Here is a 20525-nt window from a genome sequence, read left to right on the forward strand (position 1 = left end):
TTTGGCGGCCTGGTAGATGAGAGAGACCGGAGCGATGTCTCATGTGCTTGCAATCATTGCGGAACACTTCGCACTTCGTAGGTGAGACGGGCTATCCAACGCTCAACTTGAAGCCTTCCTAAAATAAAATAAAAACATGCATTGACAGCACGTATACAAAGAAACAACCGCTCGAGATGTGATGAGATATATGTGCTTGAGGCCATCTAGCAGTGAGTGATCGCTACGCTATACTCATGTGATTGCAATGTTTCGTTTTCGCTGAAATCCGGGTTTGGCTTCGTATAGTATATACACATACAAACACGACATCGTTATGTATCAGGTTTGGGACATCGTAAAAGATATACTAGACAATTCGCCTGCCTGTACGGGTAGGAAGAAATACTTTTGAAATTTGGTACTAGCAATAAGATCCGATTACCAGTTTACATGAACTGCAGTCTGGAAATCCGAGTATACATGTCGCGCCGATGACAGAGCGAAGGAACTGTGTGAAGATGTGGTAGATGCTAATAAGGGCATCGGGTACGAATATGACAGTCTGGACTCGACTCGATTTTCTTGATACTTGGCAAGTTAGGTGTAGAGTGCAAGATGGCTGTCCTGGGCATGGTCTTTCACCCGTATCGAGACTAACATGGTTCTGACACCCTTTGCCTCGCATCGGGCCTTAGCTGTCATGGCGACGTTACACTGACGTTCAGTCGTCGTTTGTAGTACAGGTAGTTCAACCCACTTCCTTTGTTCTTGTCAACGCAATATGACACATTGAGCTCCGTTTCATGCTCGATAACACATCTGCACAACGACAGTACGACTACGACGTCCGCGACTCGGAGAGGAGTCAGAAGGTCCAGGATCAATGATTGAGTACAGGATACTCGAGGATATGCTGACCGAGGATAGTTCTCTCACTAGGTCATGAAAAGCTATACGCAGGTCAGCCAAAGTCCCCAAACTCCGTCTCGCGCATGCCCCCATTTCAAACGACAACACGCAGACGAATCGTCTTTCCCGTCTTCAGCCATGCAGTTCGCGCATCTCTGGAAATGCTCGGTGAGGTAGTCCAGCATGCGTGCTCGACAGTAGCGCGAACCGGGAGTCTCGGAGATGATTGAAACACGAACCATTGCGCGCCAATGGGGTTCCTTCCGACTCGCATTACGATGGTACGATCATCGCCACGCACCCCAACGCCTCGCTCTTACCAGACTATCTCTTGCGGCCCGCCGTTGCGAATGGTCGGTGCAGGCACAGCTCGCAGTAAACATGGCAATGAGAGCAGCGGAGACCCTGGAGCAAGCCTGGTACGGGAAATGAGCCCGCGACAGTGCCCTCTCGCACCACAAAAACCTCGTGAAAAGCTGCAGACTCTGGACAAACATTCCCGCATCCGGGCACCTGTCGCACAGAAACTCCACACGGCACAGGCAAGACTATGCCCGCCCCTCGTTAGTCGTCCGACGCTTTACTGCTTCGCTGCAAGCTGCCCGATATCGCCATGCGCCGAGATGCGCCATTGATGGCAGAGGCCCAGCTCCCGGCCCCACTTTGGCTGCCCGAGCCGACAACTGTGAGATCGAAACACCAGGACAAAGCCCAGCACATCGAAGTCACGCACCTGGAATACGACTATGACATATCGTCTTTAGCGCTGGGGTTTGTTCCGTTTCCGTTTACATCTGGTGGCGGCGTTACATATAACACAATGGACGCTCCCGAGGCGCGCAGGTTCTCTACCAGCACGGCTGAGCGCGTCGGCTTACTCAGGGCGCACGAAAACGCGGCGAAGCAGAATCAGTATGGCGCGATTCCGGATCCCTCTGAGATTGAGAGCCTGCTTGGACGAGATGGGACGACTGAAGAGTTGGGAACGACAGCAGGGCAGGAAGCCAAGTTGCTGCTGAAGTATAGCGTCCCGCTCATGGGGACATATCTACTGCAGTACTCATTCAGTTTGGTGACCATATTCGTCGTTGGGCATAGTAAGTACTCAAAAAAAAACAGGCATTGGATGCAAGCTAATTTTCATTCTGCACAGTCGGAACGGATGAGCTTGGAGCGGTCTCTCTAGCCACAATGACAGCCAACATCACCGGACTAGCAATCTACGAAGGACTGGCCACATCACTAGACACTCTCTGCGCGCAAGCCTACGGTTCCGGAAAGAAGACCATGGTAGGACTCCATCTCCAGCGCATGATACTCTTCATGTTAGCTGTGACCATCCCCATCGGAGCTATCTGGCTATGTTCTGGCTGGATTCTGGCAGCCCTCGTGCCTGAGAAGGCGATCGCGCATCTCGCTGGATACTACCTCTCGTTGCTCCTCGCAGGAGCGCCAGGATATGCCATCTTCGAAGCTGGCAAGCGATTCACGCAAGCACAGGGCCTGTTCAACGCTTCGCTTTTCGTGTTGCTTATTGCAACGCCTATCAACATAGCTCTGAACTATGTTTTCGTTTTCGTTCTGGATTGGGATCTCACGGGTGCTGCCCTTGCGACTGTCATCTCTAACAACCTCCTACCGCTACTGCTTTGGATCTACGTATACTTCGTTAACCCGTCTTCGCTGGAATGCTGGGGCGGCTTCACAAAAGCTGCATTTACACATTGGGGACCAATGGCCAAGCTGGCGGTTCCTGGTATCGTCATGGTGGAGACTGAGTGGTTGGCTTTTGTAAGTTACATGCACTGCATCCTTTGATATGGAGCACCCGCTAATCCTCTTATAGGACATTCTTACCTTTTCGACAAGCTATCTTTCTACAGCTCACTTGGCAGCGCAGTCAATCGTCATGACCCTCGCAGTAGCCATCTACCACGTCCCCTTCTCCGTCGGCGTAGCCGTCTCAACCCGGTTGGGCAACTTAATCGGCGCTGGCTCCCTCTCCGCAGCCCGCACCGCCACAAAGACATACATCTTGACCTTCCTGGCCATCGGCCTCATCGACTTTGCCTTCCTCACGGCCTGTCGCAACGTCCTCCCCAAAGCCTTCACCAGCGACCCGGAAGTCGTCAGCATAGTCGCCACCGTACTTCCGCTCCTTGCTGCTTTCCAATTCGCGGATTCCACGACCGCACTTGTAAACGCCTTGCTCCGCGGGCTGGGAAAACAGAACATTGGGGGCTGGTGCAATCTCTTCGTGTACTATGTTATCGCGGTGCCGTTGGCGCTTTTCCTTTGTTTCAAGCAGGATATGAAGTTGGTGGGGCTTTGGACTGGGTGTGCGGTTGGTTCGAGCTGCATTACGATATCCGAAGGTATCTATATGAAGTTTTATAATTGGGATAAGGCGATCGATGATGCGCGGGAAAGGCAGGAGTAGACGATATCGTTTGAGAGTTGGGCTTAACGGGTGGAGCAAAGCGAGATCATCAAAAGTACACTTCATTCAAGGAAACAAACCGAACACGCTGGAGCCTACATTGACTTTAGGTTGTCTACTTTGCATGTTCTCATCTTAATGTAGGCTGCAGAGCTGTTCAAGTTCTTCCTTGGATGAGGTGAGAAGATGTAGAAAACATGGGGCCCTATGCTTTCGATAGATGGGAAACGAGGCCTGCGACGTCGAAGATATACGAAATCAGTACAAGCTTAATGGTACAACAATTCACACATGGTAAAGAGCTGGCTACAATGATCTCCGCAGGACCAAGAAGGCGTTGAGAGATATGATAAAACTTCTCGTGTCATGTTAGCATGACTTGCATGAGCTATACTAGGTGTCTAATAGAACATTTCTAACAGGCGTGAAAGACCCATTATCGACGACTACCGCAGACCGGAAAACATAAACATGAACGCTACACGAAGGAAACCAAAGAACACACATTTCTTGCCAGCACAGAAGCTGTCTCTCGGGCTATTGCATGCACAAGTCTCTTGAAACTGTGCTGCCCTGACCTCGGCGTCGCTGACACAAACAAGTTCCAAGCCCATCTATCGACGAGCGAACTCAATATCTCCCTTGCGAGCCGGCTTGATGTTCGGATCGTACCACCAGACACACACGATGAGCGTAATCATCATAGGCAGGAAGTCGTATACGTAGATGGGCCATTCGTGAGACAGGAGATAACCATCCTACATCCACCCATTAGCAGTTAATCAAGCACCACGAGAAAGACGAAACATACCTTGCCCATCGCATACTCGATAACCCTACAAAGGTTACGAATAGTAATGCACACACTAGCCGCATACAAGAACCAGATCAACTTCGTCCAAGGGATATCTGCAGACGCAGCTGTGGGTCCCTTTTGGAGTCGTACGTGCCAGATACCGGCTACGACGACGAAGAAGCCGAAGATGAGGATTTGTAGGATGAGGCCGCCGAGGATGACGTGTTCGCCGCGCTTGAAGCCGTCAGCGTCGGAGGCGGATACGAGTATGCCGGCGCCACCGGCTTGGATCATACTAGAATATCATGTCAGCATGATGGTTCTTGGGAGCTATGTATTGTCCGGGAACGTACAAGCAGAGAATATCGCCGCCAACGAAGAGCTTGGTCAACCAGTTTACTCGGATCAACGAGTATTCAGCAGAGTCTGTACGGCGAATGAGACGACCGAGAATCATGTAGATGGAGGCTGCGAAGAGGATGGGTGCAAGGAGGATGAGCGTGGATTGGATGATGTAGGGGGTTTTGTTCTCGGTGTCGTTGTGGGCTGCGGCTCGAGCGGAGTATCCTATAGCTTCACACTGGAGTGGTTGTTAGTATGTGTTTTTGTAGCGAAGTAGCTTCGCACATAGAATCTGGAGGACTGGAAGAGGGGAGGATACGCACCAGAGCTCCGATGACGAAGGGTATGCAGAACCATGTCCTGTTCTTGACAAGGCGGTATGTGTGGATGAAGAACAGTATGAACATGATCACGGCGGTAATGGCACCGGCCGCGATCGTGGGTGTGTACGGCCAGAGTACATACTCTGGTATCGCGTTTGAGTCGTCTACTGGCCCTGGTGTTGACATCTTGGGTTGGAGGATAGGGGTATGAGGCAGGAGCCTGTCTGGTACTGTTGATTCAAGCCGATCAATGATGGAAATGTGTTTGGAAGGTTGAGATGTGTTTGTAGTAGTACACCATGGGACTGTTGGTGTGTTGACTGAGGTTGGCAGATGGACAGAAGTGTAGCAACGTCTTTATGTAAAGAAGTCATGATGAACAAACAACCGAGGGGCACAGCCCCTCTAGCGTATCCGCGTATCTAGATCCTCTATACTCGTACATAGATTCCCCGAGCAACGTTCTCGCCGTTTGTTGGGATGCGTAGATATCCCGGATAGAGAAGGAGAACGGTCTGTGCATACGACTAGCGCGCTCAGATACGACGCGCCAATCGCATTGCTGCCAGAATACTAAGCTCCACTCTTTTTGTTCTTTCCTCTAATATCCTACATTAGTTCTTCGCGTATGGTGGTGTCAAACACGGGGTAGCAGGACGAAGTCTTCAGTGTCGCTTCCAGAATACGTCGTAAATCGTGTCGTGGTGCGTGCAAGTAGATAAGCCGGATGCTTCGCACGTTTCGCACAGCCTCCCCCTAACAACTACCATCACTTCGAACGAATGTGTTCTACGCTGACCAGCCAAGTCCCGTAACAGTAGTCTGCCTGATCAGTCATCATGCGGATACTTGAGCTTAGCCTGATTCTACTTACGAGGTAAGACTTCGTCAAGCCAGCCACATAATCTTCGCAAGCATATCCCGAAGCAGTCTGGTAAAAGAGATAAAAAATGCTGATTTGGCGTAGGGATATGGTTTTGATGCAATAGTTGCACGCAATCTGACGATGCTCAAGCATGTTTGCAACCTCCGCGTCTCCGCAACTGGCAGCATAGCCTGCGCGGGACGGTCTGTTCCATGGAGCAGCGGCTCATCATTTGCAGCAGGTCGGAAGTGTACACATCTCGGCGCATATTGACGAGAAATTCCGAAAGCTAAGAAAATTCTCGAGGCTTCATGTCGTATGTCCTGAATATGGTGTCGGCGGAACAGAGCCACCTCGTATCTGCTCCTTGGGCCACTGGAGCCACTGCTTCCACTCGCTAGGAACCAAATGGTCCGCAATCATGAGTATCTGCTCTGCGAGTCCTTCCAGATACCAGTAGCTCGTGGCTGCCCTGTGCATCATGACAGCGTAATGTGCAAAGATGATTAGAGATCCCGGCTGCTTCTCGGATAGAAGCTCGATGTAGCGGTTTGAGATGAGGTGAATCCAAATCTTTAGCAACGCGTCGGAAGGCGGCTTATCAGACTTTTCCGCGACCTGGAATACCAGCTCGAGGATATGGCAGGCGAAGCCATACGCATCCACGATATCGGGAGGATAGACATGATGGACGACCTCCGAGAACTTGCGCAGCTGTACAAGTTCAGTATTGGGTGGTTGTTCTTCTGTCATCCAATCGATATCTTTGACGTCGTCCGGAATCATGCGGCCCAACTCGCTCGCCTTCATTTCTGTGTAAAAGCCAGTTACCATGGGTCTTATCCTCCGGGTCAAAACCAGGTTGGAAAGCAGGCTGTCGAACGCATGCTCCATATCTGTGTGAGCTGCAACTGAAGCTACACATGCGTGTGGGAATAGGACCCCGGCAAATAGAAGGACCGCTTTGAAGTTCGAATGATCGATGTCGCGAACCGATGTTTGGAAACTAAGTAGAGCTGCTTCATGGTACTTCTCGGCCTGGTACGAGTATTGCTGAGCCTCTTCTGAAGCTGAGATCCGGCTCAGGTGTAGCGCACTGAGTGCAAGAGCTGCCTGAAGCAAGTAGGGATGATCGAAAGCTGTCTGTATCAGAAAGGTCGAGCACACATCCTCAGCATCAGTATGCGCTGCGAGGGTTTTGGCGGTAACAGTAGTATAGTGGCTGCGCACAGAATTAGTTCAAACATCTGGAGTCTCTCCGCAAGTAGTGAATAGGTTCTGGTGACCGAAAGTTATGACCGATCTTGGAGGCAGAGCGAGGCACTCTCAAAGCGTTAAGATCGGATTGAAAGGACGTACTGGAGCAGCCGTAGTTGGGGTATATTCAGCGTCAGATCAGGCCGGCTGGATGCGCCATTAAGATCGATAGTTCCAAACTCTGGCAATGGTTGCTGATCAAGAGTACTGGCATGACCATCCGTGGATGACGGCGTAAAAGCTGGTGTTCTAGCTGGCAAAGGCGATACGTGGGACGTCTCACGACTCTCGCGGTTGGTAGAAGGTCGGTATTCACACACAGTGCCTTGCTTCACGCAGTTTGCGCAGTTGGGCCTCTGTTCATCGCACTTTGAGGTTTGTTAGTCGCAAGTAGAATTAATAGCTCGAATGGGAAGGCGCACTTTGACATGTCGGCCTTTGCACGGTAAGCAGCCGTTTCGCGACTTCTTATGAGGCTTGCGAGTCTTCGCTCTGTCCATGTTATGATGTTGATGTGATCATATCGGAGGCTTGTCTGGAGGAACGCGATGGCAGATTGGACGATCTAGGCTTGTGATGCGTCACCCGTCAACGAAACCGGGAGCGGCACTAAGATATGGCCCGTGCACCCGAGACAGCCGTAGCCTACCCGATTCAAGCACTCGAAGCACAGTTGTGGCTGTGTCTATCGCCTTGCAGATACCTATGAGGCATGTCTGGCTCAAAAGGATAAAAATAGCACTGCATATAATAGAGATGTACGTATTTGGCCGTACATACATTCTCACATTCGTAACCAACGTAACTATCATATGTCAAAAACCTCGGTGGGTGTCCACGTCCCACGCTAAGTCGAGCAGAAATGCGTAACGCCAGTGCAATGACTATGTTCATGCGATTACTCCTCATCCTCATCCTCTTCATCTTCTAGATCCGTCCGCTCAACAATCAGATTACCACTTCGCCCAATGCGCTCCTTGATCGTGCCACCAGTCTTGACTTCGTACACCTCGCGCGGCATAGGACTAACCAGCTGAAACTTGTATTCATGCTCGAAGTCCTTTGGCTCTTCAACTTTCTCCTGGGCACCTTCTTCAGACTGTAGGATATCGTAGCATTCCACGAACGCGTAGAGCTCCTCAATATGAGCATCCGCGGCGAATTTGCGGACTACACGCTCTGCGTTCGGCATTCGAAGACTGATGCGTACGATGTCCTTTTCCTCGGGACTGGGCTCAGAACGGATAGATGCGGCGCGCCATTTGCGCCATTGGGCGAGATTTTGTGCGTATCTTTCGATGGCTTGCTCGCGTTCAAGTGCTTCCTTTTCTTCTCGGGCCTTCCGCTCTGCTTCCTCCTTCTTCTTGCGCGCCTTCTCTCGATCCGCTGCAAGTGAGCGCTCATATGCGCTGTTCTGTTGTTCTCGGATGTTCCTCGTCGCTTGTTGTTCTGCGCGCTGACTGCGTACGCGATTGAGCGGCTCTGTGTGTTGCTGCATCGCCTGTCTTAGCTTTGCAATGTATTGCTGTGGGGTTGTAGGACCGGCTACGCGCGCTGCGATGCCCATGGCTGTCGACGACACTTGCGGTGTGTGTACGATGAGACCAGTAAAGGGGAACTTCGTGCACGATAGCGCGGCAGAAACCTGGTATGCCTCCGAATCTTGCACATTGCCCGCCCAAAGTATGATGTTGTTCTCGGGGTTCCGCACAAACTCCACGACCTCTGGTGCGAGAAGTGTATCTCGAATGAAAGAAGACGTCTCATCGTGCTCGGGACTAACCAACACGACCATCAAGAACTGTAGGTTCTTCTTGGCCAGATCGAAGGCTTGTGCATATCCGCTCTCGAAGAATGGTAGGCTGTGGCTCCCATATTCCTCCTCAAACTCGCGGATGAATCGCGCTGCGGTATCTCGTGGGTTCAAAGGTCGGCGTCCGCTTGCGCTGCGTTGAGAAACGGATGTGTTAATATTGCTAGCTGTCACCCTCCCCCATGCACGGGGTAGGAAGGGAAATAGCCAGCCTAATAGTCGGAAAGACTTCGCGAACAAGGAGTATACGAGCGAGAATGGTGCAAAGAATATCGCAAGCACCAGCGGAACTTGTGTGGTGACCTGGCTTTCTGGTTGCGGGACCACCCTCGGCGCAGGCTCTATCCTGACTCTCCTCCCACTACTTGTCGATGATCGCGGCGAGGCAAAGCCATTCAGCAGTGTCTCTTGTCGGCGAATGTCTTGGGGCGGCGGTAATTGTGCGGCGGCGGCAGCGACTGGGTCTTCGGTCGGCTCGCCGTCGAAGAAGCGGGTTACTGCTATGTTGACGTTCCATTGCGCGCGTTGGAGAATTGGTATCGCGTCGGATGTTGCTTGGTCGGTAACGGCAGTGTATTGCTGGAGTGCGGCTTGCTGGTCGGCTGTGAGGGATGCGATGTCCACGCCGCTGTCCGCCATCTTAGCTGTTCAGCTGGTCTGATTTTAGATTGGTGTTTCGAGTTGTGTGTGATTAGAGGCCAGATTCTGCGACAGAAGTTTATATCGGAAAGGACTGTATTGTGGAAATGTGGTGTAGGGTGAAAGTCTTGGTCTACGTGTTGCCTTTACAGCGGCGATGATGTAGCGGTGGTCGGAGCTTTCGCTCGAACTACGGGACAAAGGTGAGGCTAACCTTGAATGATCGACCTTTGCCACGGAACACTAATAACCCACGAGGTAGTTAGTAAATCAGCATAGTTGCAATTGTTTTCCTACAGCGATAGATTTGGTGATAAGATAACCGTTCCATAGTTTCATTGCGAAACTAGGGTTGCGCTGCCCAAGTCCGCACGCCTGACCAGCCATCGTTTGCAGCAGTGCCATTTGACACAAATAATTTGCGCACTGCCGACAATGTAGTAGTCGTGGAAAGAGCCGTATAGTCATTGACAATCGTGTGCAAAGGTTTCCGCCATGTCTACAGAGGGCTTGTTCTATAGGTGTTCGCGACTATGTAAGCAGCAAGGCATGACATTCCCAAGTGCGGTGACGATCAAAATGTATTGTACGGAACAAAGAACTACGATATCGGCAATATGCTATTGATAAGCAACTTGTACTTCTCAAGAATTTGTGTGGTCCAAGACACCTGGTAAGCCGCACCCGTAACCGATGGAGCCACCAATGATCCTGGTGATACGAACTTAAGTAGCCACAAGTGCACAGCATTGATGTCGAAGAGACAAGGACGTGTCCTGTGCGCGGCAGATGTATACTGACCGCTTCATTTTTGTAGAGTAATTTAGTAACAACAACTTACTAAGATCATCAGTGACAAAGTGTGACCGACCCAGTTGGGATCGGTACATAGTAGGGACCCAATAAGCATCGTTACCGGTGTGCTAAAATGTGGTGTTGATTCTGCCCCGCACTGGTTACGGACTTGGCCGCTTTTTGCCGTTTCGCCCGCCAGTTGACCAAAACTCGATCTCCTTCATCACCCCTACAATGCCAACGTTATATAATCATTATCTGAAACATTTACCATCAATCACTAGCGTACTAGCGCCCGTTTGGCCAAGCGGTAAGGCGTCGCACTTGTAATGCGAAGATCACTCGTTCGGTATGTTCTTCACAAGATCCAAATTTCGAATCCCCCAACTAACCAACCATAGATTCGGGTAATGGGCACAGACACGATTCTTTTTTGCTTCCATTTAGTCCTCAGAGAGTTCGTACTTTTGCTCTCTGAGATCGGTACTTGTCTCGTATGGTGCAGGTAATTGTCGTCGTATAGGCAAGTCAAGCATGCGCAGACGCGGTACTTCTCTGATTTACCAGCATCAGACAGCCATCTTTTTTGGAAGTTTAACAGCAAACAAGACCTCTGGCAATTGACATACCGCGATGCAAATTCCTTGGTCGCCTTAGGAGTATTTGCAACAGTAACTGGCAGCTTTACAGATGCCTCGAAACCGACCAAACTTTGCAAATTATCGACACATAAATGCAACACACAACTTATGAGATGTCATTGGAAAGACTCTAATACGAATGACCTCACAATTTTTGCAAACGGTTATTCCAACTACGACAACACATCACGGAACGAATCTACCTCGTCTATGCTTTGCGCTGAACATACCCTTTAAGGACACTAGAGATCAACTTATGGCGCGACTCTAGAACAGTAGCTTGAGAGAAAGCAGTAAGCAGAATCTAGATAATGCGAACCATATCGACTCTGCAGGCTCTTGCGTAGTCTTTAAATCAGAAAGCGCAAATCTTTGAAAGACGATCCGTCATTTCCCTCATCGACAAACACATAACATCATTCCCACGCAATCATCGTATGAAGACCTCAAAGCTCACCAAAGTAAATATACTCTTAGAAAAATGGGTATGTACAAACTCCCACCAACAACAGCAAACCTCTCATCGTCATTACCATCACCTCCCCGGCCCCAACCCTCCAGCCCACCACCCCGAATCAACCCAATACCTATTCTCCACCTGCGCCGTCTCCACCGCCCTAACCAGCTTCCTCCGATCAACGTGCAAATCCGCATGACCATTCGTCAACTCACCGGGCGTGCGCCTCCCACTCGTTTCCTTCCTCGGACTGGCATGCCCATCCTCAGCAGCAACCTCAGTATCAGACGTAGATACTGGGGACGCAGACCGCGGTGTTGAGGAAGTAGGCGAGGGCGTACTATCAGGAGAGTAATGTGTGGATATAGCGCCTAGGATACGGCCAGCAGCGAAGACGCAGCCCCCGATTGCGTGGCGGATGAGAGAGTCGCCGGTTAGACTGCCGATGATGAAGACGTCGCGGGCGACCTCGAGGGATGTGGCTTCGGCTTTGGCGCGGAGGGTGCGGCCGGAGATGAGGTGGCTGGAAGGGGAGTCGGGAGGCGTGTGCTCGGGTGTGTTGAGGATTTCGGCGCAGAGATTGGGGGAGAGGAAGTCTAGGGTTCCGCGGCGGCCGACGACGTAGGCTAGACCGCCTACTTCGCGCGTGATGGTTTCTCCTGATGGGAGTCGGAGGACTACGGTCGCTGTTTTTCCAGACGTGGATGCGCTGATGACTTCGGCGTTGGGAAGGCCTTCGTACAGGGACCAGTCGCGCTGTTGGAACGGATTTGATTTCCGTCGTACAGAGGGAGATTTTGCGGTCTTCTTCTTTGATGCGATTGCTGCAAGCTTCATTTGGCGGTAGACTGTCGCATACTCGGGGTATGCGGTATGGTGGCAGCCTCGTAGTGGAGACGGCCTCTTCTCAGGAGCCCACTGGTAGATGTGTATGATCCTGCAAGCTGGAGGCGCTGATATGATGACATCGGCAGCGGAGAATCCAGATCCAATGACAAGTAGCGGTGCTTCTGGCGATTCAATCTGCGCAACGGGTGCGAGGTAAAGAGGTGGCGGGATGTTGACGGTGAAGATACCAGACGCAAGCACAAGATGCTTACAGCGGATCCCCAGACTGCCAATGGAGAACCCGCGAACCGTTCGATGCACATTTTCGACCTTCAACCCGGTGTATATGCTATCGGCGATACCCACAGCTTCCGGGTATGTCCTCAAATAGTCGGCAACCTCTACCCTGGATGGTCGCACGAATTCGGCTTCATCCTCCCTTCTACTCTTAGCCAGGTGATCCGCGTACGAATAGCCCGGGAGGCTCAGCTGTTCCGCATAGCTCAGTGTACCAATGTCCGCACTCGCAGAGACCGGGTTCTCCGCCCACTGTCCGCCTGCATGCGCCGTGTCTCCAATTGCGACATGGGGTATGACCTTGTCAGGCTCGTATCGCCACTCAATACAAGACGTGGGATTCAACTCGGTGTCGGCATTCGGTCGAATGAGGGTATCGAGCAGCGTGTTGACGGGCAGCGCTTGGGTCGAGTAGCGCAACGAGGACAGGAAATGCGCGTAGAGGTCTGGCGTCAGGTGAAGCAAGTTGGGCGATTTCTGCAGTTTCGCGTCGAGAATCGCGTCATGATGGCCGCCAATGTAGTAGGGGATATGGCCGTGTAGGATGTACGAGAGGATGAGCGCTGACGGCCCATTGCCTGGAATTTGTAATCAGCATGTCGCCCGCTGGCGCGTGTTATTCCCATGGCATACCAATGATCAACGTATCGACGCATTTCGGAAGCGAACGAGCCATGGACTATTGCAGCAGAATGCCATGAGGAAGTGAAGACCCGGAAGGACCAAGGGAAGGGCGGACGGGGCTGTCAATAGTGTATGTCTTCAACATGACGGCTTCTTATTTTCTTCGGCGCTAGAAGCGGCGGAACAGGGACCGCAGTGGGGGGTGTCGGGTCTCGCCTTCCAGATTGGAGGGGTTGGTTGCGAGCCGTCGCTGACCAAGCTGATGCATGGATGAAAGTGCCGTATCGTGGTGACGATTCAGGCGCAGCAGCAGTGTGGATTGCGTGGATTGCGTGGATTGCGTGATTGCTGCACGAGAGCGACGCGTGAGACGCACGAGGTCACTGCATGGCCGTGGGGGTGCGCTTGCAAGTGCGGGGCAAAACATGGTAGAATAGCATTAAACTCTAAATCCAGATGAAAGTCAACTATGGTATCTCGTCTTAACTATCGCGCTCCAAACCGCCCTGTAAACTACGAGTTGTCAAACTCTGCGCAAGAAAAAGAGTGTGCACTTCGCGATAACCGATTTCAAAGCATCGGGATTACCCGTCGGATCCAAGAATGAAATCGGTCCTGCCAAACATTACCCCACATCTCACGTCCGCGTCTAGTCCGCTATACCACCCATGGTTCCCTAGTATCTGTACGTGACGGTATTACGCTCTGCGACAGGCGAAACGTCATGGGCCTGTTGCTGAGGCACGTTGAGGTCGGGAGTCCGAGGTCGTTCGGTCCGCGGACGCATGTGTTCATCCTCTTCTTGAATCGTCGGTTGCGCACCGTGCATGGTCAGATTGTTGGCAGAGCTCTCTTGCCGGCCGAGGTATGATGGAGTAGACTGGAAGCCTGGGTGGTATGGGTCTGGTGAGCCACCATAATTGTTCGTCGACGTAGAGTTTTGGTATGACGCTGGAGGTGTGTAGGTCGTCGTATAGTGATCAGCGAAGGGATTCTCTTCTTGCGCGCTCGGTTGTGTACGGCCCGGTGCAGCTTGCAGCGACGGGGGAAGAGAGGTGTTATCATTCCCATGGCTGGCAGACGGTGCGCTAGGCGGTTGGCTGGGTGCTGTCGTTCCGAAGTTCATAGGGGCCAGCGAAGGCGCGTCGTTGTGTGGTGGGAGATTTGACAGCCCTGGAGACTGCGCAGGCACGCCAGCCGGACTGCTGCTGCCGTTGGGTGGAGGCGCGTAGGCTCCATTATGTACTGGTGGAGAGGGTGATGCACCCATGAATTTACGAGCTTGAAGGATGGCACGCTGGTGCTTGGAGGCAGCGAGGGACAGCTGCTCGTTGGTCTCGATCAGGGTGAGCATAGTGTCATCGTCAGGCGCTGGATTGTCGCAGGCGATGTAGCCATGTATACTGCGCTGGGCGGCCGTGCAGCGCTCAGCGAACTCCTTGACCAAATCGTTGCCGAGCAGTTCATTTGCTGGTGTAGACTGTACGAGCTGGAGGAGGAGCTTGGCCGATGTACGCGCTTCCTCGATGCGGCCCGCGAGCTCTACAGGCGGCGGCAACGTCTTGGACGACGACCTATGTCCGCCTGAACCGAAGCCGCCGTGTATGTTCTGTGACCCCGACCAGCCTGGCGCATTCAGCTTCCGGGGACCAAACTGCTTTGCCGCAGCTGCCATGAGGCCCTTCTCCTTCCTGTACATGGCGAAGAGCGTGTTCAGATTGGTGTCGTATGCCTTCTCACGCTCCATGGAATCCAGCGTCTCCTTGACGATTTGCGCGACACTCGGATCTTGCCCATGGCGAAGTAGGTGCTTGACCGTGTCGGCGAATTGCTTGTCGAGGTTCTTGGTGAAGGAGGGTCCTGGGTTGTCGGCCAGGATCCTAATGAGCATGACGGAATTGTATTGGACATGAGGGCGGTTGAAGTTCTCCTTGGAGAGGAAGATGCGGATCTGTCTTGCGGCGGCTGCGGCTGCGTTGGGGCTTGCGACGGCGGACTCGACAATGGTAGGCAAGTGGAGGACCTCTTCACCCTAGGCATGTTAGTTGGCGTGTGTATGCTATGCGGTACCAAACATACCGAGTTGGCGGCACCAGACTCGCAGAAGAGCATCTACTCGCTGTCAGCTTGGTGGAGATGCGACGGAGCGGTATGACCTACCACTCCCTTGGTGGCATTGGCCTCGGGCGTATCCGCATTGGTATCGATATTGACATCCTGGGCTGCTTGCGCTGTCAGTGTTAGAGCGTAATGAATAAAAGAGGAAGATGCGACGCACAGGATCGTTTGCGCATCAAGCTGCCAAACTTGAGGCGCTTCTTGAGGTCCATATTTGCCTTAGCAGCGGGGCCGTTCCGCAACGTAAAATGGTCGCAAGAGTGTTTGAGTGCAGCTGCGCAAAAAGAAAGCACAGGAGCGCGACAAGGCCAGAGTCGCGAGTCCGGGGCGTAAGCGTAAAGGAGGCAGATGCGGTACTATCGAGGTGTTGATCGAGGCCTCCAACGCGCCTTCCTCGCGCGGGCGGACGGTTACCTAGGTAGGGCTGCGCCTCTTGTCGCCAAGCCATGACAGACTCGCAAAGACCACGACGGCCGACGTAAACAGCCGCGTACAACGTGTGGCGACGCTGCACACATCTCAGTGCTGCTCTTCCATCTACTCCTCTCGTTCGGCACATCTACGCGTCCTGGATGGCGTAGGCTTTGCCAAGACCTGCCATCGGCCTTTACCTGCAGACCCCACTGGCCCGTAGTCTGCGTTAATCGGACCCTTTCCCTTCATCCACCTTGGGGCCATAGCAGAATACGTCGACACAGTAGCACATGACCGGCTCCCTAGCCTGTGGCACCGCCGCGTGATACCATAGCGCGCATGTTCGACGGGCAACATCAAAACGAGGAGGCCGAAAGCAGTTGAACACAGAACCATACCATCCGGGAAGCGTTGACAATAATGTTCTTTGTCGCCGAGCGAGGTGTGACGGTGACGAGCTTGAGCACAATACTGTACCGATATAGCCGTTCCAGCGCGACAGTATGCTGCGAGATACGTCAACATCACGTCGCAGCATGACTCTTCAGTAGCACCCTATTCCATCTCGTCCTCGACAAAGTCTGGCACAGCCAAGCATGGCTTTCATCAACCGACACCGTCAGCGATGCCTCATCTGAGCGCAAGAGTATTCACCGTCACGCGTACCTGCAGATATCAAGACTCACACCCGTGAACTGACCCAAGATCGCTTGACCGTGGTTACGTCACTCTGCTCGCATTGGCACGACCAGAGGCCTCCATTTGCTGCAGCCTGCTGCGACTATACTACTCCGCTGTTAGTGTTGGAGGCTGCGACTACTTCCAAAGTGTCGCGACCTGCTTTGCTTTGTCCGGCGTTAGCGTGTTGCTAGACCCTCACATTATTCTCCGTCTGCAGTGTGGCTACCTGTGCTTGCACCACCAGCTGAAAGACGAAGAAGCTCGTTTGGGGCAGTTTGTACTTCAGAGCATACCCAAGGTACAGCAGTACCCATTCTGTAAGACTCGTAACACATATGACTACCTTTACGCTGAGGAAGTAATCTCAAGAAGAGGTCCAAGTGGAAGGAAACGTTTCTTGTAAGGTCACAAATAGCTGGCGATTCATTACCTCGCTGCTGAGTTGTCCCTCCTAACGCGAGGCGATATGCCGACAAGGTTCAAGGATCGGCGTGCTCGGCAAGCGATCATTCCTACAGGATGCGGAGCCACGGCTTGGCTAGACGTCATTCCTCATGCACACTGGGCCCATTCCTGAGACACCGCGACAGCCACTCGACAAGTCCTGGTCAAGTGCCAGGCACAAAGTATATGACCTCGACCATGGCCCTCGCCTCCCTTTGTCCCGTGCAATACACCCACCTCCTGACCTCACCAACCCACCAGGCACCCGCGCCTTTGTCTAACATTACCATCATACAAAATGGCCCCCGAATCCGCTTCCGCCATGGCTGGCCGTGCTCGAATGCGCACCGAAGAAACCGAACAAGATCGCATCACCAGAGAAAACTCAGGCTTCGCCGCATTTGAAGCAGACATGCCTAAACTCACCAGCCGATTCAGCTTCTCCCTCAAGGACAACCTTTCATCGTATTTCGGTCGCAAGAACCCTTTCTACAACAACGTCAACCCAGAGACCGACTATGTGTGGATCCTGGATACTACCGCATATCAGAATCGCCTAGGAAGGTGGAATGCCGAATTTGTCGCTGCCTATTTTGTCAAGAACAGTGGCAAGGATCTCTCCAACATCGTCGCATGGGTCAGTGAGAAGATCGGCCTGGCAGACGACGAGCAAGCCAGGGCAACCGTCGCACAAAGGCTCCAGCCCTTTGCAGACCAGATCCTTCCCGCACATGCCGTCCAAATTGATCTACTGGGCATCAACACCAGACTGGGTCCCAGCGGACGCGACGGCATCAGCTCCGATGTCTTGGCTATTCCAGGGAATGACTACAAGGACGGCCAAGTCAACAAGTTCAAAGCCGTCAACGCCGATGCGGCGCCATTCAACGTCACTTTCGCCAAACCCAAGGGCTGGGCTGTCCTTTCCGATGTGGACGACACAATCAAGAAGACGCTCACATCGTCACCCGTCGGTATTCTGACCACCACCTTCGCAGAAGAGCCAGAGCCCATCAAGGGCATGCCAGAACTGTACAGGCACATTGTACAAAAGCTCGACAACCCACCCTTCTGGTATCTCTCCGCATCACCATACAACCTCTACCCATTCCTTCGCAAGTTCCGCGAGCAATACTACCCCAATGGCACTATGATTCTACGCGATGCTAGCTGGATGAACCTTGCCGGCTTCCTCGCAAACTTGACCCAAGGCACCGAGGCCTACAAGGTCGATCGCATCGAGAAGGTCCACGGATGGTTCCCCAAACGCAAATTTATCCTCATCGGCGACTCGACCCAAACAGACCCTGAATCCTACGGTGAAGCCTACCGCAAGTTCGGCAAGAACTGGATTGGCGCAATTTACATTCGTAAAGTCACGGGTGTGGCGGAGATGGACGAGGGCAGAAAGAACGACCCGGAGCGCTTCGAGAAGGCCTTCAAGGGTGTACCTAAAGATATCTGGTACATCTTCGAGGATGCGCAGGAGCTTTATGCGAAGATTGATGCTTTGCCTAGGATTGAGTAAGAGTTGGATGTCCAATTTATGAACATTGTAGGTCACGAAGGAGCTCGTCTTAGGCCTGCTTCTTGGTATGGTTCGGGATGGGTGTGGCTAATGCTCTTCTGATGCTTATTGTTTTACGCGAATTCATGCCAATGGGCCAATTTCGGCACATTGATGAGGACATACTGGAGTACGGCGTCCCCTTCATTGTTTACTTTACATAGCCAAGCAACACGATACCCAATGCTTTGTTTCATCTTCAACTTTCCTGTGGTTTCCTGTTCTATGTATATTTTCACTTTACATAGCACACACTGACACTGACGACGACGATTGAAACGAAAGAGTATCGTTTGTTCTTGCCTATTTATCGGCATGACTAATGTTTGCAAGCGGCCCTATGAAAAAATCACAGCATTCAATTTCGATCCAGATGCATCACATTGTACATCATTCACATTACCACAACACTGAAGGTTCGAAAACATGTCACTGCACCTACAACCTCAGCAATGGCGATCTGGACTTGTACACAATTCCGCCGCTCAAATTCCACAGTGCGACTCCATTCTTATCTATCCAGCTACTCAAGATGGCAGCAGGCCCGCTACACCTGCAGGAAGCCGGACCGATACCTCTATACGTCCTTCTCGTTCTCGTTGTCGGCATCTGCTGCTACTTCTTCTTCATAAGTACCGCCGCAGTACGTCTCTGGTTCTACAAAGGCGCCCTCGGCCCTGCTCCAGAGAAGTTCATCGTCATTAGGAACGAGTCCCAGGAAGAAGACCACCATGCGGCGCCAATCCACAGCAAACACAGCGAGCCCGGAACGAGCGCTGAAACCCTGCGGAAGCGACGCATGACCGTCTTCACACACGACTCGTTATTAGCGCCGACAGAGACCATAGCACACAGCACCGCGCTCTCCCCCAGAAATTACTCCACATCAATAAAAACAACAGTCAACCTCCAAGACATCGAAGACGTCGAAGACCTAAGCGAGTTCACAAACCCGCAAACCAGAGCCTATATAGCCGAAGAATGCCGCATCTCACGCATGCCAGCCTTCGACGCCGACGACTGCGGAACAGGCGACTACTTCCCAGACATCCCTCTCACAAACCGGCCCATCGAGTCCACCACCACCCATTCCAACCCCCTCACCCTTTCGCAACTAGGCCTCACACCCACACCCCGCAGCAACTGGCTCACCATCTCCGAACACTATATCGAATACCACGCCGCGCGCACACACCTCCTCGCACGCAACCGCTCTTCGTGCATTCACGTCACTCCTGAGGGTGAACGAGCGTGCCGCGAGCTGCTGCAAGAAGTCACGTCTTTCCTTGTGGAGATGTATCCGAACCAATTTCGTTTTTTGACTAAGCATCGCAGGAAGCATGTGCTGAATGAGGTGACGAGAGAGGATTTTGAGGTGGAACAGGGGTTGGAACGTCATCCGTTGGAGGTTTGTGCGAGGCTGTGTGCGGAGGATTTTCAGGTCTGGGGGAGGAGTGAGAGTACGTTGATGTGGTATCTACAAGCTAGTACGACACTTTTTCCGTCTGGGTATGTTGTAACGCCGTATATGGGGAAGACTGTCGATGTGCTGGTTCATGGCGAAGGGAAGGGGAAACCGCCTATGAAACCTTGGTCCAGTAAGTCCGAGTTCTCCTCTCAACGAGCCGTGTAACTTTAACTAACGCACTAATCTACAGCCCTCCCATCTATTCTCACACAGCCACTTCCCACCCTCTCCCCCTACGCCTCCACCGGCCCTCTCACCCATACGCAAACCTTCATCCAAACCCGGCCTCCCCGCGCCACTCTCGCCTCAACCCTCCACATCCCGCGCCCCATGGACTTTTTCGCAGGCCACATAGCAGATCTGCAGCCAACTGAGCTCCTCGTGCGTACCGAGACGCAGATGTATGCGCGTTTGCCCAAATCAGGTGCTGTGATTGTGACGACGCGGACAAGTACCGAGACGCTGAGTGAGATGAAAGATAGGATGTCGAGTCGGGAGAAAGAGGCGTTTTTGAGGGAGTTAGGGGAGTGGGGGCCGGAGGAGGCGAGGCTGAAAGGTAGGGATCTGTGGATTGGGGTTGTGGAACGGTATTTGAAAGGTTAGTTATCCCGACTTGGGCTTGCTGGTTGAATGGAGTAGGCTGACAAATTTGTGGATAGGTCAAAAGGCGTTTAGGGACGATGTGACGGTTTATAGTAGGTTGTCGGTGATGTGAGGGATTTAAGACTGGGCCAGAGGATGTGGGTGGAGTTTGGGACTTGAGGAAATATGCTGTTGAGTATGAATTCGCACTACAAATAGTCCCATGAGGACTCATAGCCATGT

At 52.4% G+C, this 20525-nt stretch overlaps 6 protein-coding genes across 6 annotated transcripts; 2 read left to right on the plus strand and 4 right to left on the minus strand.

Annotated features, from left to right (window-relative positions):
* Window positions 1–1414: 1414 nt before the first annotated feature.
* On the plus strand, window positions 1415–3554 carry BKA58DRAFT_142417 (mate-domain-containing protein). Its single transcript, XM_046164617.1, has 3 exons — window positions 1415–1988; window positions 2045–2682; window positions 2738–3554. The coding sequence occupies exons 1-3, from the start codon at window positions 1505–1507 to the stop codon at window positions 3329–3331; spliced, it is 1716 nt and encodes a 571-aa protein (XP_046025859.1). The 5' UTR covers window positions 1415–1504; the 3' UTR covers window positions 3332–3554.
* A 62-nt stretch (window positions 3555–3616) lies between these two features.
* Window positions 3617–5472, minus strand: BKA58DRAFT_142422 (RTA1 like protein-domain-containing protein). The gene is made up of 4 exons (XM_046164618.1): window positions 4793–5472; window positions 4481–4707; window positions 4143–4422; window positions 3617–4089 (listed from the first exon to the last, which is right to left on the minus strand). The coding sequence occupies exons 1-4, from the start codon at window positions 4976–4978 to the stop codon at window positions 3946–3948; spliced, it is 837 nt and encodes a 278-aa protein (XP_046025860.1). The 5' UTR covers window positions 4979–5472; the 3' UTR covers window positions 3617–3945.
* A 494-nt stretch (window positions 5473–5966) lies between these two features.
* BKA58DRAFT_400537 (uncharacterized protein) lies at window positions 5967–9366 on the minus strand (the record flags this gene model as incomplete). The annotated part of the gene is made up of 4 exons (XM_046171599.1): window positions 5967–6879; window positions 7017–7282; window positions 7695–7761; window positions 7817–9366. 4 exons carry the CDS (start codon window positions 9364–9366, stop codon window positions 5967–5969), a joined length of 2796 nt encoding a protein of 931 aa, XP_046025861.1.
* A 1971-nt stretch (window positions 9367–11337) lies between these two features.
* Window positions 11338–13420, minus strand: BKA58DRAFT_428524 (uncharacterized protein; the record flags this gene model as incomplete). Its single annotated transcript, XM_046173016.1, has 2 exons — window positions 13018–13420; window positions 11338–12962 (listed from the first exon to the last, which is right to left on the minus strand). The coding sequence occupies exons 1-2, from the start codon at window positions 13058–13060 to the stop codon at window positions 11338–11340; spliced, it is 1668 nt and encodes a 555-aa protein (XP_046025862.1). The 5' UTR covers window positions 13061–13420.
* On the minus strand, window positions 13415–15500 carry BKA58DRAFT_142481 (uncharacterized protein). Its single transcript, XM_046164619.1, has 4 exons — window positions 15287–15500; window positions 15169–15239; window positions 15088–15120; window positions 13415–15040 (listed from the first exon to the last, which is right to left on the minus strand). The coding sequence occupies exons 1-4, from the start codon at window positions 15336–15338 to the stop codon at window positions 13685–13687; spliced, it is 1512 nt and encodes a 503-aa protein (XP_046025863.1). The 5' UTR covers window positions 15339–15500; the 3' UTR covers window positions 13415–13684.
* Window positions 15501–16963: 1463 nt separating this feature from the next.
* On the plus strand, window positions 16964–20415 carry BKA58DRAFT_410438 (uncharacterized protein; the record flags this gene model as incomplete). Its single annotated transcript, XM_046172218.1, has 4 exons — window positions 16964–18189; window positions 18731–19545; window positions 19891–20298; window positions 20360–20415. 4 exons carry the CDS (start codon window positions 16964–16966, stop codon window positions 20413–20415), a joined length of 2505 nt encoding a protein of 834 aa, XP_046025864.1.
* Window positions 20416–20525: the final 110 nt, after the last annotated feature.

The sequence above is a fragment of the Alternaria rosae genome (genome assembly GCF_020736505.1).
Source record: "Alternaria rosae strain MPI-PUGE-AT-0040 chromosome Unknown BKA58scaffold_4, whole genome shotgun sequence".
NCBI classification, from domain to species: domain Eukaryota; kingdom Fungi; phylum Ascomycota; class Dothideomycetes; order Pleosporales; family Pleosporaceae; genus Alternaria; species Alternaria rosae.

Coding starts and splice junctions, on each gene's coding strand:
- BKA58DRAFT_142417 (XM_046164617.1), top strand. CDS start 1,505: ATGCGCCGAGATGCGCCATTGATGGCAGAGGCCCAGCTCCCGGCCCCA. Junction 1,989..2,044: donor CATATTCGTCGTTGGGCATA/GTAAGTACTCAA, acceptor CATTCTGCACAG/TCGGAACGGATGAGCTTGGA. Junction 2,683..2,737: donor AGACTGAGTGGTTGGCTTTT/GTAAGTTACATG, acceptor ATCCTCTTATAG/GACATTCTTACCTTTTCGAC.
- BKA58DRAFT_142422 (XM_046164618.1), bottom strand. CDS start 4,978: ATGTCAACACCAGGGCCAGTAGACGACTCAAACGCGATACCAGAGTAT. Junction 4,423..4,480: donor GGCGGCGATATTCTCTGCTT/GTACGTTCCCGG, acceptor ATGATATTCTAG/TATGATCCAAGCCGGTGGCG. Junction 4,090..4,142: donor TCGAGTATGCGATGGGCAAG/GTATGTTTCGTC, acceptor GGGTGGATGTAG/GATGGTTATCTCCTGTCTCA.
- BKA58DRAFT_142481 (XM_046164619.1), bottom strand. CDS start 15,338: ATGGACCTCAAGAAGCGCCTCAAGTTTGGCAGCTTGATGCGCAAACGA. Junction 15,121..15,168: donor CCAATGCCACCAAGGGAGTG/GTAGGTCATACC, acceptor GACAGCGAGTAG/ATGCTCTTCTGCGAGTCTGG. Junction 15,041..15,087: donor AGTCTGGTGCCGCCAACTCG/GTATGTTTGGTA, acceptor TAACATGCCTAG/GGTGAAGAGGTCCTCCACTT.